We start from the raw sequence: 18,655 nt of genomic DNA on the forward strand, positions 1-18,655 counted from the left end.
TAGTAACATGTACATAATTCAATTTCCAACATAACGAGGGTTCATCATCGACGAAGCAAACAATGTCTACAGTCTTGACACGGGATTGAACAAAAATTACAGATTCCATTTTTAGATACAGCAGGGATGGAATTCCCAAGGCAATCGAGTGAGTCCAGATCAACGATTGCGGACAAAAGGAAATAGGGAGTGTGGCACAATATAAGAAAAGCCTGCATATTCTTGGTGCGGCAATAAGAGTGCAGTGTATCGCTGTCTCTCACGCCAAGTCTTGCAAATCAAGGTGGCGGAGAGGTAGCGGAAAGCAGACAATAAGAGAGTCGTCCATCCCAGAAGGTACGACAAATAGTAACAGATTCCCAGGTAATAATGAAAACACCTCAAGGAAAACGAAGCCGCAAATCAATAGACAAGAAGATGAGGATTCAAGGCGGATGGATATAACGGGTGTATCAAAATGTTCGACACAACGAAGCGAAACAAAACGATGCCGGGCCGGAAAGGGTCTCGGCGCCAATGAAGAAGGTAGGACCACGCCAAAGGAAAGGCAAAAAAAAACAGGGTCATCTCAGTGAAGCGTTGCAATCATCCATGAAGGAGTGATGGAACCAAATTATGAGATCACACGGGCAGTGTTGGGCCGCATGAGATCCTCACTGGCCTGCTTGGACAGAGTGCCAGTCTCGGTCTGTTGGTCATCACCGGAGTCGTGGGCGTGCTCGTCATCATCCTCCACGATGCGGGTGGGAATGTCACCAGGCCCATACTGCTGGCTCGAACGCTCGGGGAAGGTTGAGCTGCTGACCATAGACATGGATGTGCTGGAGCGGTTGTGAACGAGGTCCGGGGTGGGAGGAATGCTGGAGTGGCGGTTTTCTGGGTGCAGGGAGTTGTTATCGGCGTCGCTCACTTCACTGGTAGCGCGGGTGGTGCGACCATCCTGACCATCGTATTCGGAACCCAGACGGGGAGAGTTGTTGGCGGACGAGATTTTGGAAGCATCGACCTCCTCATGCTCGGCGTCTTGGGCGAGATGCAGACCCTCGACGGCGGCAGCGCACTGGTCACTGATGCTGCGGATGATATCCGCGATGGCATCGGTCTTGTCCTGGAGGTAACGGTCGGCTACGTCAGACATACTCAGACGAGCAGCGGACTTGTGGTTCTTTCCAAGGTTCAGCAGGTGCTGTTCGAGCACGGGGTTCATATCATTTACCGATTTGCTTTTGCCGCTCTTGCCCACCGATGTCTCCTCTGCAACCTCCGACATGTCCTCGATAGACTCTTCGGGGGCGTCCGCGTAACCCTGCTCGATCATCTCAGCAATCTCGGATCTGCTACCAATGGAACGCACAATGTGCTCCATATGGTGACTCTGGCCGCAGACGAGGCTGCGCAGGTGCAGAACGACACGCTGGGCATCATCACGCTGGCGAGTGAGTGTCGAGTTAGTGTGGCTAAGAGCAGAGAGTTCCTTCTGGTTGCGCTTGCGCTCGCGCTCGAGCTCCTCGGCAATCTCCTGCTGAAGAACCAGAGCCTCAAGAGCATCATCACGCTGCTTCTCAGTGCCGGAAAGACGGAGAGTGAGACGAGCAACGTCATCCTTCTGCTGGTCGATAAGACCAGTCAGGCGACGGCTCTCGCGCTTATGGTTCTCGATCTTGACCTTGAGTTCGGAGGTCTCCTTGGTAAGCTGCTCAGCAAAGGCCTGGAACTTGAGGAATTGTTGCTTCCAGGTCTCGAGCTCCTCGACAAGGAAGTTGTTGCGCTTGGTGACCTTGCTGAGCTCGGTGTCCATACGGCCCTTGAGGTTGATGAAATCCTGCCAAGCCTCCATGGCATCCCGAGAGTACTGGTTGCGCTCGCGAACGATCTCGTTCAAGTGACGCATCGAGACCTTGGTCATCAGAGGCTTCTTGACCGAGCCACCGAAAATGGCCTTCATGCCGGTATTGCGGCCAAGTTTCTCGCAGACGTGGTCCATTACGCCCATAACGGCATCCTGGTTCCACCATTGGGGCTCCTGGACACTCTCGACCTCGCCGCGCATGACAATGATTTGACCGGCGGGGATCAGCTTTCCACCAGCGTAGGCAGAGCGCAGGTGAGTGGGAACACCGGAAGGAGACACATCACCGTTCAAGGCTTGTGTCAGACGGTTAATGAACTTGGTGCGCTGGCCTTGGTTGAGAACGTTGGGAGGGCTAGAGGTCAGCACAAAGTTGCGGTCCAGATCAACGACCAGGGCATCGGATGGGGCGTTGAACAGTGTACGGCATTCAGCAGTGATACCCAAAATATAGGGGCCAGGTTCCTGGACAAGATCTTTCACGTGGCGGGCGTGCACAACGGGCACATACAGACCACTCCATTCGTAGACACGCACGCAGTAGCGAACAGTCTCGGAAGCCACGGTCAGCATAGCGGGGTAGTGACTGACAAAGATAATTCGGCGAGTAGGCGAAACGGCGGCCTCGACGACACCGACGATGTTAGGAATCGACAGACAGTTGAAAAGGGGCCACATGGAGAAATTTTGGAAGCCGGTGGGTGACGATGGAAATTGGTAGCAAAGGGCATAGTCCTTCATATCAATCCGAACCAGATCATTGAGGCGAGGAGCCGGGAAGCTCAGGATGCGAGAAACCTCCTCGGCGTGGAAGAGGTTGGTGGCCTTGTTCCAGTGGATCCACATGCCCCGGAGATAGTCGCCCAGGAGGTCGTACAGAGGGTAGCGGGAAAGGAAACTTAAGCAATAGGGGATCCAGTAGGTCTCATCGGGGTTGTCGTAAAAGTCGGGCTCGGTCTTCTTGCGAAGCTCGCGGATGGTTTCGGCACGTTTCTCATCTGCACGAGACCAAACGCGCAGCGCGATACCGTACAGAGTATGAGATGAGTCCTGCTGGAGGACAAAGGCGTGGTGAGCACAGTGAGGCTGGCTCTTTCCGGTGCAGATCTCCACATCATGCGGGAAGCAAGCCTAGATATCGATTGATTAGTCCGTCACTCTTCCACCGCCGTTCTATTCCAGAGCTTACCCTCATGGCCGAGTGTAGAGCTCTCGCAATATCATTGTCTTGTTCTAAACGGGGACTGCTGCCCAAAATCTCCGGAAGCCAGAATTGGCCGACAGCACCTTTCATATGGCCAATTTTGCCCTGGTCGGGGATCGGTGCCTTGACCCATTGTGAAGGCTCACGGCCGACACCGCAGACCATGTATGCATGAGTAAGAGTTTTCGGAGTCCGCTGAGCGGGTTTCACGCTGAGAGAAGAAGGAATGGGTTGCGTGATGCGAGAGTGCAGCGACGACGTGCGGCTAGGGACGACCAGCGAATTTTCCCCTTCGCCGCGAGTCGTGGGCCGATCCCGAGTCGCGGGCCGGACAAAGGATGAGTGATCTCTCAAAGAAGCTCCCATTGTGTCGGGAAATCAATGTATGACGAGTGTCGAGTAGGTTTCGGGCCTGGGGATGAGGGAACCTCTGCACTACTAGAGTGCCGGGTCTATAGAAAAAGAGAAAAATCAATGAACAATGAACAATGAAACGATTGAGGCCAAAGTTGGATAATAGGGAGTGTCAAAAGCCCCAGGCCGGTAGAGAGTGCCCACTATCAAAGGTTGAAAGGGTTTGAAGTTTAGGGGGGAACAGAGAAGAATAGGAGACGGTCGAGTCTAAACCCAAGGGGGATGGTTTGGGGACTAACGAACACTCAAGATGGAGCGGGCAGAAGGGCTCCACTTGGGCTCGGTCCGTTAATTAAATTTGGACGGAGATATTTTTTTTGGGAAATTGGAATTGATCCCTGCTAGGACCTGCTAGGGGCAGGATCTCGGTCTCTGTGCCGTGCTGTCCTGTGCTGCGCTGCGCTGTAGATGCTTAGGAATGTGTCTTGGTGCGGAGTACCGAGTACTCAAGGACCCTGATGCCAGACACTGACACTAATCCTGATCCTAGTCCGAATCCTAAATCCTCTACGCACTTGGACACCCACATCAGAAGCAAGACACCCAACCCTAGGGCTGGACGCGATCTATCCAAACCGATTCATGCGTGTCGTTTCATCCCCACGATCGATAGGTCCGAATGTACTGGCGTGTCACAGGGTCTGCTCACGGTCCAAGTCTTAACAGTGCACGCATCTCACTCCTTGCCACTGTCATCTACCGAGTCCCAGCAGTGCTCTGGGTTACATCTACAGACCAGGTGTCTCACACTGCTCACAGAAGTGAGGAGTCCCCAGCAATGACGCGACTATAGACCTTGTCGAACAGGGCGAGAACGCGGTACGATCGAAGTGGGCACCCGATCGCGATCTATGATTTGGAAGCGCATGGCCAACCGAACAACCGTCAGATGGGCCAGGGAACCATGGTTTCTTTTGGAGATGCGTCTCCAGCCGTTGTTTTTTTTTTCCCCCGTGTTGACACGAGTGCGAAGTCTGCAGACCCACGTATTAAAATTTTCTTTTTATTGGGGGGATGTCATGTTGGGTATGGTCCGTGTGTTCGTAAGGTTGACGACCCCTGAAATGTGAAGGATCATGCACTAGGACTTATGTAGTCTCGGTCCTCTCAGTGCTCTAGGTTCTACGGCTTCCATCTCCCTGTTGAAGCCGGTTTCCTCGCGAGCTCCACCCATGTCAAAATATACCGAGCTGTCTGAGGTTCACGGGTATCCAGAGCCACTCTCGGACCAAGCTGCTCTGCGGTGGGCAACCGGGGCCCATGGCGGTCATTCGTACGGTCAAAGAGGATCCCCTACCGACATAAATGGCGGTAAACATCGCGACCGATGGCGGATCGTTGCAAAGACTGCCAATGATTGCAGAGATTTCAGTGATCTTCTTACCTCGCATCTGATCCAGCCCAGGGGGCCAATCGATGCCATCAGTGACATGCAGCTGCAGGGCAGGGGGCGAACACGGGACCAACCCGAAAAGAAAAGAAAAAGAGAGCAAGGAAGTTGAAGCTGGGGCCGCCGATCAACCACCGATCCAGCAGTCCGAAACCGCGGCGTCGTCCGTCTCCACATCCCAGCTTGTACCTGCAGAGGTATCCACTACTTCGGCCCTCGCGCTGCACCCCCATATGCTTTAGAAGTACCGAGTACTTCCGGAATCGTTCTAACCGTGGCCCTTTCCCCACTCCAAAGTTAGGGTAGGTACCCGTTCCAGGTGTCTTGCACTCGGAGAACGGAGAACTTTAGAATAGCAGTCAGTACGACCTAGCTAAGTATAACGCAAGTGGAACCCTTCTGTCATGGGGTTGAATGTTGAAAATCTGGATATTTGGATATCTGTACCTGAGGCGAGGCACGAAAGTTAACAAATTAACTTTTTCATGAGGGGTCGACTCCCGACGCAGAAATATATCCGATAGCTATCCGGTCAGCCGGGCCGTTTCTCTGTTCAATGTTATGTTTGTTCCAAGCCACATGGGTCCATGGTGTATTGAGTACATGGAGGGGGTCACACCTAAGCAATATCCGTTCTGTACAATGAATCGCTGTGTAGTTCATGGTGTATTATCTGTCTACTGAAAAGCAACAAACCATCCAACCTTGACCTGTCAGGTGACCGCCACCTGCTAGTAACTATGGAAGTAGGAATAGCTCGATGGCTATGTGGCAATGCAGACTAGGCACAACACACCACTTACACGGCCAAGGAGGCAGGAACATAGGGGAGGAACACATAGGCGTAGTTTGGAAGAGAAAGTGTGTCTGTCTTGCTTCTCCTGCGCCTAGAATTCCTTATATATCACAAAAGCCTCGTTCATCCGATAGACCGTTCCCTCAAGCAGTCAGCAGTTCCCCCACTACACTATTGTACTCGATAGATTTATTTCACATTAGATACTTGATTCGTTTGTCTATTTCTTATGACGAATGAATGTATGAGAAATCAAAAACGAATAATGATAGGGCACGTGCCTAAACCTCAAGTGCTGTTTGGCGGTTATTTTGAGCAAATGCGCAATGACGGGTCGGGCATCTCCCGTAGATGGGTGCGCCCGCGCATCCTGAAATCGCGGTCCTGTCATCTTTGGGTATTTCACTATCCTCTTTGAGCTGTGCAAAAGTAAAATACTCGACGCTACTATTTATCAGGCTGGTATATTTGGAGGCATGTTGGTCATACGTCCAAGCAGGAAGCACTTAGTCCCTAAGCTTATTGCGATATGGTCTCGTAGAAAGGTGGCGTACCCACCAGTTTTATCTTGACTTGATGCTGCCGACTATGAAGAAGCATTGGGAACAACTCCATTCAGTATATGGGATTCTATTGCTCTGAGGCTTTCGGATTACTCCAGTTGAGGAAATTCGCAACGCTGATGACACTCCTTACCGAAAAACGTAGACCATGCCCGCTCGGTCAACGCTCACAATCATCCCGTAAGGCTGCCGCAGCACCACCACGTCTTGAATGATATCCAAATGACTCTTCAAAAGCTGTTGCTGCTGAAGACTAATGACAGTACTGCGAGGGGGCCGGGGGCTGGTACCCTTTTTGGAGTGGCCCGTGGTGGCTGGAGTCGAAGGCTGGTGTTCCAGGGTGACTTGGATGTTGGCTGCGATGGATGCCATTTCGTAGGTCGGCTTGCCTGTTGAGTCTCCACCAGTGACGATCATACTGGCCTCGGGGCGGGCAAGGTCCCAGAATCGAATTTTTCGGTCGCTTCCCGCCGAGATGATGAACCCGCATTTGCTGCTGTTCGCTTTATCGTCGTCGGGGGGGTTGAGGCCAGCGGCAAATGCCCAAGTCCCGAGCTGATCACCGGATGAGTAGTTGGCAGACGCGGAGCCGTTGCTGTCCGGGGCAGCACCCATTCCCGCCGCAGCGGGAGCGTTGGCGAATCGCCGAAGCATACCCTCTGGTCGATCATCATCGACGGACCATGCCTCGAAATCCTTGACATTGAGACGTGGTCCACGGGGAGCAGCGGGCCGGGCGGAGCCCCGATGCGCAGCACCAGACGTGACGTCGTTGAGACTCAGTGGTGCCATCTGGTAGACTTCGCGACAGCGGAATTTCTCAATATCCCACGCGGTGATTTGATTCCCGCGAGAGCCGCCACTGGACACGCAGACCCAGCGTCCTCTCGGCTTTAGCGGGTGCAGCTGAATTCGATGGACATATCCCCAGCCTGGAAGGCCCCATGCCCTCAATCGTACACGGAAACGGAGATCCCATAGATCCATGATTCCATGAGTCGTGCCCACTAGCAGCCACGTGTGGCGCCGGTCACAGCAAAAGGTGGTTGGAGTTCCGTGATGGACTGGGTTTTCAAGAGTGTAAATGGGCAGCATGGTTTTCATGTCCAGCGCGATGATTCGGCAGGTATTGGTGGCAACCAGAAGCGTTGACTGGCCCTCATCCCGGAAGTGCTCCATCCAGACAGCATATTCGGGCAATCCGTTCTCGGCAGTCGGAAGGTGATATTCTCTCACAATTTGAAGTTTTCCATACCGGGCAGTTTCATTGACCTTCTGGTAGTCAACTCGGACTGCATGAATGCTCCCGTCGGTAGCACCGCTGACGAACGTGTAGGTATTCTCGACAAACGTCAATGCCTTCACCCGGGCTCCAGATGCATGACGATGGGTCTGGCGAGAGCGAGGAGTCAAATTTCGCTCAAGTCGAGTCGTATCCCAGATCTTGACAGTGCTGTCATCGGATGCAGTGACAAAGAAAGATGGTCCGGGGGCACCGCGATACGGTTCACTGGGCCGCTATGCTCACCAAAGGTGGCTACTAGATGTCCCTCCGGTCTCCACATCTTCGTGGGGTCTTGGTTGCTGGGTTGACGAATTGGCAGTCGAGGATCCAACTCCTTGACATATGGACCCAAGTCAAACAGGTCGGTCGGGTAGTTCTCTGCAAATACATTATCTAGTAGCTGCAAGACCGCGGGATCATCGCCTGCGTAGGAGTGATTCGTATGATATCGCCGCGCGGATGCCTGGACCGACTTGCATTCGTACGCCTGGGAGAGAGGCGAGGGTTGAGGAATCCCTGCGCGATGCATGGGTGCATCTACCTTTCCAAACGCATTCGCCGAGCTTGTGCTGGTTTCCGCGTAGGTTTTGGTGGGCTCATTGCGACCGAGAAGGTTGATTGCGCTTGACTTTCGATGGACTTGGTCGCCTCTGAGAGAATGATTCTCGGTATTGGTAGGAGTTGTTGACAAGCTCTCTTGACCGGAGCTCAAGCGACGACTAAGATCGTGATCAACATCAGAGCTCCGGGGAGAGATTGGGCGAGATCCAGGACCAGCAGGAGACGATGCAGCAGGAGATGCAGACGAAGAATCGACCCCTATGTGATCAAGGCGGCCTGGACGTGGGATTTCCAATTCTTTGTGAAGTTGGCTTCTGGCTTTGACATGTTTACGATGAGCGCCTGGACCTCGCTCGATTGTTGTGGAGGCGTCGAGCAATGCATCCGCGATTGTTTTCGGTTTATTATCATCGGAGACAAGACGACCTTCAGCCCGATGTACAGGAGAATCTCGCGGCCTTTCGTTGAGATTTTTGTCGAAGAAAACTGTTTGAGGCGTAACCCCATGCTGCGATAGGCTGATGATATCATTGAACGGCATAGATGAATCAGTATCGAGATCTCGTGATTGACGCAGCGAGACTCCAGAAATGTAGTCACGAAGTGCAAAAAGCTTTAGTTCATCTTCTGGACTCATGCCGAGATTCCGCAGCTTGGAGAGCCATTGCTCGTCTTCGTCGTTCTTCTGAGTGGCCAGTAGGCACGTGGGAGTTCGTCCCATGCGAGCACTATAACTACCGGGCTCCGGGAGGCTGAATGCTCCCTGGGAGCTCGATGGATCCCAAAAGAGTCCCTTGTCAGCTTTTGATGCCCAAAGAAAAGCCATGTCATAGATTTTTCTGGGCATTGGCCGTTTAAGGGCGTCTAGAAGATCCGCCTCGGAAAAGTTGATGATCTTAAATTTGAGGAAAGGCCGGATAAGAGGCGTCAGAATCGAAAAAATGTCTGCTTTTGACATGAACTTGGTAGCCTTCACCACAAGATTCACAGTAGCCTCCCTGATCCAGATGTTTGGGTGTGCTAAGAAGCTGACAGTGATGTGAAGTAGATCCCAAGTCGTGGACCGTTGGAACAGTCCAAGATCAGCCATGGCTGCAAGAGAGCGAATCACCTTTTCCACAACAAATTCTTCGGGCTCAGTCATAGATTGGAGCATTAAAGGAAGAATGTACTGCTCCAGGCTGATGCTTCCGACGTAGGCAGCGACACCAACCACAGCTTCGAAGAAAGCGCACTTCAATATCCAGTCACGATCATTCAAGTATGTGTTCAAATGACTCAGGATAACCTCGTTTGATTTGATGTTGCCGAAAAACACACAAAGACTGGACACGGATCCTAGAAATGCTCGACGAACGGACGTATCCGTGTCTGTGAGAAGAGCTTTGGTGTGAACTTCAAAATACGCCAGTAGATCACCCTTAGCAATATCGTAAAGAGTACGATATGTAGCATCCTCAGTCCATTGCGGTTCCAAACCGGCGGGAATTAGCGCCGTCAAGCGCGAATCAGAACGTAATGCTTGGATCATGTCCAAGAACCTGAGCGATGACTGTGCCAGGGATGCGATGCACGAAGCATATGCCGCACGAACCAAGGGGCTCGGATTGTGTTTAGACGAGATGATAAATGATTGAAGCCTGGGGAAAATGTACTCAGGGAACAGATAAGCGTTAAGCGGAGAAACGACGTGAACCATTTCCAACAATTGGGTTAGCGTACGAATGGCGGCGACCTTAATGGCATCTGTCCGGTCCGTTAACAAGATCATGATGTAAGGGAGGACACGATCGAGCTTTGCCTCGTCTGATAACCGTTCTGCAAAGGCCAAAAGGATATCGCAGGCTTTCATTCGAGCCGAAGCTTTGGCTGTGGTCCGAAGATTGGATACAACCAATGTCAAAAATATCAAAACGCCATCGTCTGACTGCGAGGACGGCCCGGAGGTTTGATTTCCTTCGTTGGGTAGGTCGAGTTTCACCGGAAGAATGTCCCCAGTGAGTCGAGAGTCAGCAACCGTAGATGCTTCTCGAGAGCCTCGAGATATTGATCCAAGGAAATAAGATATCTTGTCAAAGTCGAAACAGACTCGCTCAATTCTCTCGTCCGTTTCACCTCGGTTTGTAGATTCAGCATCCACCTTCGTTCTCCCCGATGATGGATCCGTCATGAGGGACATGTATTGATGAAGAAAGCTGTAAAAGTACTCGGGGAAAGCTTTTTTCTTCCAGAAATTCAAGTACTCCTCAGCCGAGTATCGAGATTCTGGATCCAGCTGAATCATGTGCAAGATCAGCTCCCGAATCTCCGGGTCATCAATCTTCGCCAACTGACTATGCTCCGGACTGTATTCACCCTTGCGATACTTGTACATCTGACTAAGCGTGAAAATCGGTGACTCTAGGAAGAGTTCTGCAATTACGCACCCGGCGCTGAAGATATCCATCGCCCAGTTGACATGTCGGTTTCCCGGCTCTTCCCCGGCTTCAAGAAATCGCTCTGGCGCCAAGTAGCACGTTCGTCGACCTGAAGTATCGAAATAGAAAGAAAAATCGGCTGGATTATCTTCTGGTAGAAAGGTTGGCTTGAATGACGAAGAAAAGTCGGAGAGATATAGCCAGTTCCATGACGTGACAAGCACGTTTTCGGTCTTGATATCACCATGGAAGATGTCCAGGGAATGGCAGTCGCGCAGTGCACTTAAAAGTTGGAATGCAATCCATTTCTTTTCAATTTCCTCTAGAAACGGTCGAGTGCTGTGTAGTCGTCTGTCAGGTCCAATTTATTTGAATGTCAACATAGTGAACCTACCTCATCCGATCATACAAAGAGCTGTGGATATACTGGCGGACTAGATAACCACTGGTACTAGTCTCCAGGATCCTCTCGTAGCTCAATGCATTGGGCACGTCTGACAGGAGCTTGCGTTCCCCTATGACGAGTTACGAAATGGTTAGCTTGACCAAAAAAAGCACTTGAGGAATACCCGCGTACTGATTATTGACTTCACATACTGCTCCAGCTGCATCGACGGGTACGGTTTCATAATGACCTTAACGAAGACCAGGCCATTCTGTTGTCGCGCGCGGATGCTCTTCATGAAACGGCCCCCACCCATGGACTTCTCATACACCAGGTCCGAAAGCTCGGGCACATCGATCCCTGCCGACCCCGCGGACAGGGTAGTGAGGGAGTAACCTTGGCCCATGATTTTGCCAGGACGTCATCTCCCAAGTCTATTAGCGGGAGACTGAAACAATCGATAAAGTTGATAAGCGGAGGTCGCGGTCACTTGACGCGTACACACGTGATGGAGAGGCGGTGAGCGATGTCAACATCTGGAGCTTGGTCTTCTCTTTGAAACAACTACGCTTGAACGTTGTTCAATTTGGTTTGAAAGATCTGATGCGATGAATCTGTTCTCATTCTCATGTTTGCGATGATCTTGTGTCGCCCACGGATTAAACTTTGCCTAGAAACAAGTACACACCGCGGCGGCCAAGGGAACAGCAAAGAGCGCAACGGTGAGGCACTATCACATAGAGTGAAGGGATTGATCAGTCAAGGTTGAAATAGTCGACTCTCGTGGGGGTAATCTGGGGGTTCGGCTCTACACCTTTGACATGGGTTTGCCTCCAGCCGAACTCCACAGCTTGCATTCTGCCAAGTCCAGCCTGCATGCGCACTCTATGGATTTAGACACCATGGACCACATTGTCATTCCCAACATCGGCACAGATGAGCCCCTGTTTGAAGTAATACCAAAGCTGTCTAGGTACCCCTTACCTTCCACGGATATCTTCCTTGGCCGAACACTAATTATCATGAGCAGTTTCATCAGCCTCACCGTGGGTGACATGACATATTCATTCGAGCAGATGAGATATGGATCCCGCGGGCAACGCCTGCGACAGCTAGTTCACGCGTTGGCCGAGGATAGCCACAATCCGTTTATCATTGTTGCGCTGATGTAAAGTACGTTCAGCTTCTCCGAAGAACGCAGGCTAACAAGAGGACACAGGATTTTGAAATGGGATTTCACCAATGCCCCGGAGGACGATTGGGGACTCAATGAAAGTCGAGGTTCAGCCTGTGAGTTCGTTGCCTGGCAGTTTCTATGCCACCTAGACCAGCGTGAGACCATCGAATTCCTGTTAGAAGAGCTTTCGATCCCACGACGCGGATCTACTAATTCAGTTGAAGCCGGAAGAGGGCTCTCCGGGTACACGACACCAAGGGAAACGGAGACTACTCCACTTTTGTCTGGCTCTTCGACTGCTGTTTCTCGGCTTGGGCTTGGGAAAGCCAACCGGAACAGTGAATCCGGTGGAGAAAGCATCAGTGAGGAAGCCTATGGTATCGCCAGATACTCTCGATTTTTCGGTTTGAATGCACTAGAAATCGCTGCAATTGCCCAGGCCAAAAGATTTTTAAGCCAGCGCGTGGTTCAGCGCGTGGTCAACGACATCTGGAACGGGGAAATTGTGTTCTGGGATTCACTTACCGTGAACTCGAGAAAAAATCCGCACATATTTAATAGAAGGTTCGTTGTGACTTTTCAAATTTTGTGATAGCAGGCTTATTCCGCTTCCACAGAACGGCGGATCCGTATTCTAGGCTGAGAGTGCCCGTATACCGAAAAATGTTCGAAGCAGCCTTCTTCCTTTCCTTCCTACTTCTGTATTATTCAGTCCTCGTGGAAAGGAAACAGAATGGCCTTGGATTCTTTGAGACACTGATGGATGTGTGGATTGCTGCCTTTGCGTACGACGAACTGAGTGGAATGGTCGACGCGGGCATGTTGTTCTACCAGATGGACTTTTGGAGCCTTTGGAACCTCGGCATTATCGGTGTCGGGATCTCCTTCATCATCACAAGTGAGTTAATTGTCCCAAAGTCGGCCTTGCCAATCTTCAAAGACGCAAGTGGGTCATTTACAAGCACCAGGGCTGACAAGGGCACAGGGGTCATTGGGTTAGCGAGAGGCAATGGCTACATCCTCGACATGTCATTCGATATCCTGTCCCTTGAGGCTCTGTTCTTAGTCCCGAGGTAGGTCCCGCTACATTTTGACTGAAATACAAGTCGCGCTTCGCAGATTCTGACGCATAGCCCACAGAATATGCTCCCTCGTGAGCCTGAATTCCTACTTTGGAAGTCTCGTAAGTCGTACGACCTCTACGGAAGATCTGTCTTTTCTGACTGTGGCTATGACAGATCCCGGTGCTAAAAGAGATGGTACTGTGTCACTTCGAAACCGGCTTGTGGAGCCGCAAGGCTGATGGATCCTTAGACGAAAGCATTCTTTAGATTTTTGCCGGTAGTGATGGTGCTGTATATCGGTGAGAGTGGCTGAGATGGCATAGCCCAGGGGATTTGAAACAACTAACGGTGACGGGATCGCTGCAGGGTTCTTGACTACATTTACGATGCTGGCTCGCGACCGCCTTTCGCTCAAAGAGATGTCGTGGATGCTAGTGAAGGTATTCTTTGGGTATGGCGGTGAAGATGTCCTTGTTGTCGACCGCTTCTTTCTAACTGCGAGGCAGATCCAGCGCTCTTGGACTCGTGGGTGGCTTCACATTTTCCTTGACCTGCAGCTTTGACTAACAGTGGTCGGATTGATTGGCTATAGGACTCCGCCTCCGAAGTAAGTCTATTGGAGCTAGTGGCTGTTTCTGCAAGATTCCCTGTAGATTGGCGAAATGGTTGGCTATCGCGTTAAGTTGACTAACGCACTAGATTTTAGATCTCTCCGATCTTTGGCTACGGCTTAATGTGAGTTTCTTCTTTATGCGTTTCGTCGAGGCGGAAGTCGCATATTGCTACGATCACGTTATGAGAAGTGACGGTGGCCCGCATTAGTCTGTGATTCTTGCGGTGTTACAACCTATTCCTCTTAGGGCTGATGCCCTCCATGGATTAACTGCCACGCATTCCTCTATGCTAGATTGTTTCATTTCACGTTCGGCCCCCATGGCTGACGATATTGCAGGCTGATCTTTGTTCCAATGAGTAATATTTTATTGCTCTCATCGCTGATCAGTTTGATGAGCATGAGCATGGAAGGGGTGCGTTTAGTCGCGGCGCCTAAATCATCACATGTTACTAATCCCACTCTAGGTAATGCTTCATGCTCGTGAGGAATACCTGTTTCAGTGAGTACTGAGTTCCTGGATTAACTTGAATCGTCGCACTGCCCCACAGAAAAATGACCAGGTCGCTAATGTAACTAGATTATCTATCTACGTTCTGGAGAGCAGCAACTCCCGACGTCTGACGTATTTTATGCCCCCCCCTGGTCAGTTAGCGCCCGGAGAAACCTTGAAGGCTTCTGTTCATGTTCTCGAACGTTGAAAAGCTCACACATCACAAAGAATCTAATCCCGCTATTTTGCATTCGGCCCATGCGACTTTTCCTTTCAGCGGGAACGGTTCGTCGAGTGCGCATTGTCCTCCTGCGCGCGACTCACCTTCCATTTGTCATGCTTATCTGGGTCTATGAGTCTAGCTGGCGCCGTCTGAATCGACGGACAACGGGTCTCCCGCCGCTGCCAATGGCAGGACATGTCTTTGCCGGTGAGCCGAGTGCCTCACGATGTCAGGACCCACAACACCCCTACGTAGCCGAAACACGCCCAGGCCCTGGAAATGAACGAACTGATGTGGAGCAGGATGATATGCGTGAGCCAGACTTGGCGCGGGCCGGCCAGGCACAGCTTGCGGATGTGATCGACGCAATTGAACTGCTGCGAGTACAAGTGGAGCGCGTAACCAGGACAGTCGTGCAGCCCCGTGACGAATGAGACAGAGTTGTGGAATCGTGATCCAAAAGAAAAGGGGTCCTCGTGCTAAATACCGAAAGGGCCACACCCCTGGTGCCTATAGCCACGCACGACCTTGATCCCCTGCACGACAGTGTGGAGCCAGCCTGACGTCTCGAGTTTGAGGGCTAGATCCGTTAGCATTAGCGATTTGCGGCGGTTTCGAGGCTTCCTCATTTTCATGGATATTTAATTTTTTTTTTCTCTTTTCTCTTTTTTCTTTGTTTCCTTTTTGCGCAATAGCCTGTGGATTCCACTATATTAAGGGTCCGTGCTTAGTACATAGCTCATGGATTTTCTGCACAACCTGTGGGGTGCAACGTGTGGAGCCTACGGTGATATACTTACGGCTCGGGAGGGCAATTCGGGAAACAACAATTGTCAGATGGCAAAGTCTGCCTGATCAAGGGGGAGACAAAGGTCGAAGGTCGAGGGGCCGTGTACACAAAGTCTCATGGAGTTCCGCGTCAAGTACGATGCATATCGCCAAGCCAGCACCCAAAGCTTCGGGTCCAAATGAGCATGCTGTATGGTCAGCGTCGGCCACCCTTCATGTATGGGATTGCATGGGACGCGACGCTGTTGGGCAGACCAGTCCGGCGGTGATCGATAGGATGATTAGCCTTTCCCAGGTCCATAGGTTACAGCCGCCGTTATTGCGTTTATTCGCAATTTAGGGGTTTCTTTCTGACCTTTCGACCCTGCACGATGCCAATCTCCCGTCTCACTCCCAGGTTCCAGAGCTATTTCTCCGATCCATGCTCTCGTGCTCCGTCCTCTGCCCTATCCGAGGACTCTAGGAACACCCTAAGCCCGGAAGAGACAGGCCTGCCTAAACCCATGACATATCACTTGCCCAGGGAGCATCGGGCATCTTTGGTCGCTCTGGTCGCTCTGGTCGCTCTTCTCCGGCGCTAATTCTATGGTGCATGGGGAATTCGACGGAAAAACTTGCAGACAGACTTCATCGATCTGGTCCCTCCCCCCCGGCCGTTAGTCTCCTACTCCACTTGTTTCCAATGCATTTGCAGACATCCCCCCTCTTCTTCTTCGTCTTGAAAATCTGCCTTGCTCGGCAAGGCGTCAATACTACGCGACTCTTCACCACCGATGCGGCGCAAAGCCGTTCTAGTTGTCTCGTGCCTGCTTGACGCCCCTCAGCCACCCTTGATGTATGCCGCCACTCGTCACCAACAGCTCTAGCTGTTGCATTCGTTATTTATACTGCCGTGGCTCCCTCAATAATACTCTTCCCCCATGACTTCGTCTCGCTTTGCGCATGACATCAATTTGGGTCTTGTGAGAGGTCTTTCGGACAATCATCATGGATCAAACCCCGGCACATCGTTTTTCTTCGATGGCCCACTCCATACCGAAAGACACTCACACATTTGATGCGTCAGCTATATTCCCCTCTCCAGTCTCCGCAACGACCTCCCAAGGGTTGAGGATTTCGCCGATTGGGCTAGGCATCAGTGGCTGTGGCCTGGAGCCTGGCTTCGACAACTTCAGGACCTTTCTCGGTACTGTACCCTTTGCAGCTTCTCAGGTAGCTTCAAAGCAGATGATCACCTCCGAGGACTACTACGGAAATCTTATGGAAGTCGACCACTTCTCCAGCGAACCTTGTTTCTTAAACTATAATGGCGTCCCACCTACGTCCAACGTCCCACTTACTCCCTACGACTTACAGACCATGGGTGTATCCCCAAGCTTTAACTCATCCTTGGGATCAAATGAGCTGAGCAACTATGCAGGGCAGGATCCTGCCTATTGGACACCGATGTCGTGCTCTGGATCGTCGACTCAATTGGAAGCTGCTTGCGCAACCGGCCATTGGAATCAGCCCTTGGTCCCAGAGCCATGCATCACCGTTAGACCGCCAACGATACCGGTCCGCAGAGGATCACACCACCCTACAATAGCTACAAATGGAACCAGAACTCTTGATAGCCAATACAACTCAGCACAAATCTCCTCTTCTCCTCGCAGCGCGGTCTCAACCAAAAGTTTCTCTCAGAGTTCTCCGCAGAACGTTGATACACATCGCAGTATCAGCAATCTACTGGACAAGAACATGGAGGACGGACGCAAATGTCCTGTGTGTGGATACATTTTCACCAGGCGATCCAACTGTACCGAGCACCAGAAACGGCATGACCCTACCTTCAAAAAAATTTACACCTGTCACGAATGCAAAAAGGCATTTGGGAGGAACGCGGATCTTCGAAGACACACTGATAATGCAAGTGAAATAAGAGGACCGGACAAAGGGACGTGCTGACTTGGATCCAGATACACCGAGGAGTGCGCAAGCATGCCTGCAAGTGGTGTGAGGTCAGAGTAGCTCGACGTGATACCCTGATAAAGTAAGATGCACTATTAAATGGACATTGGCAAGTCAGTTACTGATGTTTGTCTAGACATATGGGGGAGTGTAAGATGCGACCAAGCAATGCAAAATCCTCACCCATACCCTTCCCTGCCAAAGTCGACGTCAAGCCTGCATCAGCCGCGATCAGGAGGCCGTCCTCTAGAAGCTGTTGCCCAGGGTCGAAAAATTGAAAACGTTGCATTCCAAGCAACCCAGAAGCCCAACATGTCCTCTTGGCGGGCCTTACACGGGGTTTGTCTATACGCTGCCTTCTACGCGTTCTGCTGGGCAGAATAATGCTCAGTATTTTTAATTTAACACTCTGGAATTTAGCATTTTTTTGCGAACTAGCATAGCAGTGAGGCTTATTTGACCATTCTCCGGCCATTGCATCTCGGCATGGATTTTTCTTGTGTACTTCGACACATTTGATGGACGAAGGTGATGGCGATTTGCATACATTCGATTTGATTTTTTTTGACTCGCCATTTTTTTTTTCAGAATCACGAGAATAAATGTTCCAATGTTCCGGTGGTGGTGTGATATTATTGCAGTGGGCTCGATTCGCTGGCGCGCGGTAAGCCGGAGCTTGTCGGTTAATGAGCGGGTCCCTCCAATATTTGCACATGAATCTCAACTTGGCATTTGAAGGACAGGACAGCAAACGTAGACTTGTCTTTTCTTTTCTTTTCCTGTTTTCTTGAGCAGCTATCTCGCTACTGTAATTCCCTCTCTACACTCGACTGACCGGGCAAATGCAGTGTCCGCGATAGCCCCGCGATCATGAAATATTCCACCTCTCGCGTAACTAACTCCCTATACAGCCCGTCCATCTTTCCCTAGCCACCTGGCTTTCTAAGCAGAACAGGGCACCACGTAACCTTTCGGTCCGTGCAAAAGCCTCGACTCTTCAATTCCCCACCCATTTAAGCCGGTTCACACGCTAAGACAGGGTCAGAAGGATCTTCGAGACATACTTGGCCATGATCGGCGAGGTTAAGATGATTTGGGGAGAACAGGGACCCTCTCTCATAGCGTAATGTGGTCGGGGAACCTTCCGAAGTGTCCCAAGCTCCTCGAGCTAGCCTCGTCCAGTTGCTTCATCGTGATTGTGTCATAGCTCTTCAGAGCTAAGGACTCAACGCTATACAGCAGATGTCTGTGCCTCTGGTACGTGAGCCACTTGGTCTCAGAGCTCTGATCTCCTTGAGCTCGGCTATTCACAGGAAACAAGTTCGTACCCTGGCCTGTGGGGTCGACCATTTTCAGCCTGATACCCTTGAATCACCCGTCGGACATTGTCACCGAACGGTGTTGGTATTCCCCGCTATCTCCACTTGCTCAAGTTAGCTGGCTCCGTTCGTCAAATGGGAGCGGGTGGAACCACCGTTAGTA

General features: G+C 51.3%; 3 protein-coding genes across 3 annotated transcripts; 1 reads left to right on the forward strand and 2 right to left on the reverse strand.

Moving 5' to 3' along the window:
• Positions 1-613: 613 nt before the first annotated feature.
• On the reverse strand, positions 614-3,419 carry N7477_004321 (DENN (AEX-3) domain protein; the record flags this gene model as incomplete). The annotated part of the gene is made up of 2 exons (XM_056965984.1): positions 614-2,980; positions 3,039-3,419. The coding sequence occupies 2 exons, from the start codon at positions 3,417-3,419 to the stop codon at positions 614-616; spliced, it is 2,748 nt and encodes a 915-aa protein (XP_056822765.1).
• Positions 3,420-6,345: 2,926 nt separating this feature from the next.
• N7477_004322 (ubiquitin-binding serine/threonine protein kinase VPS15) lies at positions 6,346-11,270 on the reverse strand (the record flags this gene model as incomplete). The annotated part of the gene is made up of 4 exons (XM_056965985.1): positions 6,346-7,659; positions 7,713-10,818; positions 10,874-10,994; positions 11,057-11,270. 4 exons carry the CDS (start codon positions 11,268-11,270, stop codon positions 6,346-6,348), a joined length of 4,755 nt encoding a protein of 1,584 aa, XP_056822766.1.
• Positions 11,271-11,540: 270 nt separating this feature from the next.
• On the forward strand, positions 11,541-14,868 carry N7477_004323 (uncharacterized protein; the record flags this gene model as incomplete). Its single annotated transcript, XM_056965986.1, has 12 exons — positions 11,541-11,586; positions 11,639-12,032; positions 12,084-12,605; positions 12,659-13,114; positions 13,175-13,224; positions 13,280-13,300; positions 13,472-13,630; positions 13,676-13,712; positions 14,058-14,133; positions 14,186-14,220; positions 14,299-14,367; positions 14,424-14,868. Coding segments are annotated over 12 exons (2,310 nt in total), but the record flags the coding sequence as incomplete, so codon positions are not given.
• Between the last annotated feature and the right edge of the window lie 3,787 nt (positions 14,869-18,655).

This window comes from Penicillium maclennaniae (assembly GCF_028827695.1).
Source record: "Penicillium maclennaniae strain IBT 15551 chromosome Unknown utg000004l:1.0-3007600.0:1.0-3009580.0, whole genome shotgun sequence".
Taxonomy (NCBI): Eukaryota; Fungi; Ascomycota; class Eurotiomycetes; order Eurotiales; family Aspergillaceae; genus Penicillium; species Penicillium maclennaniae.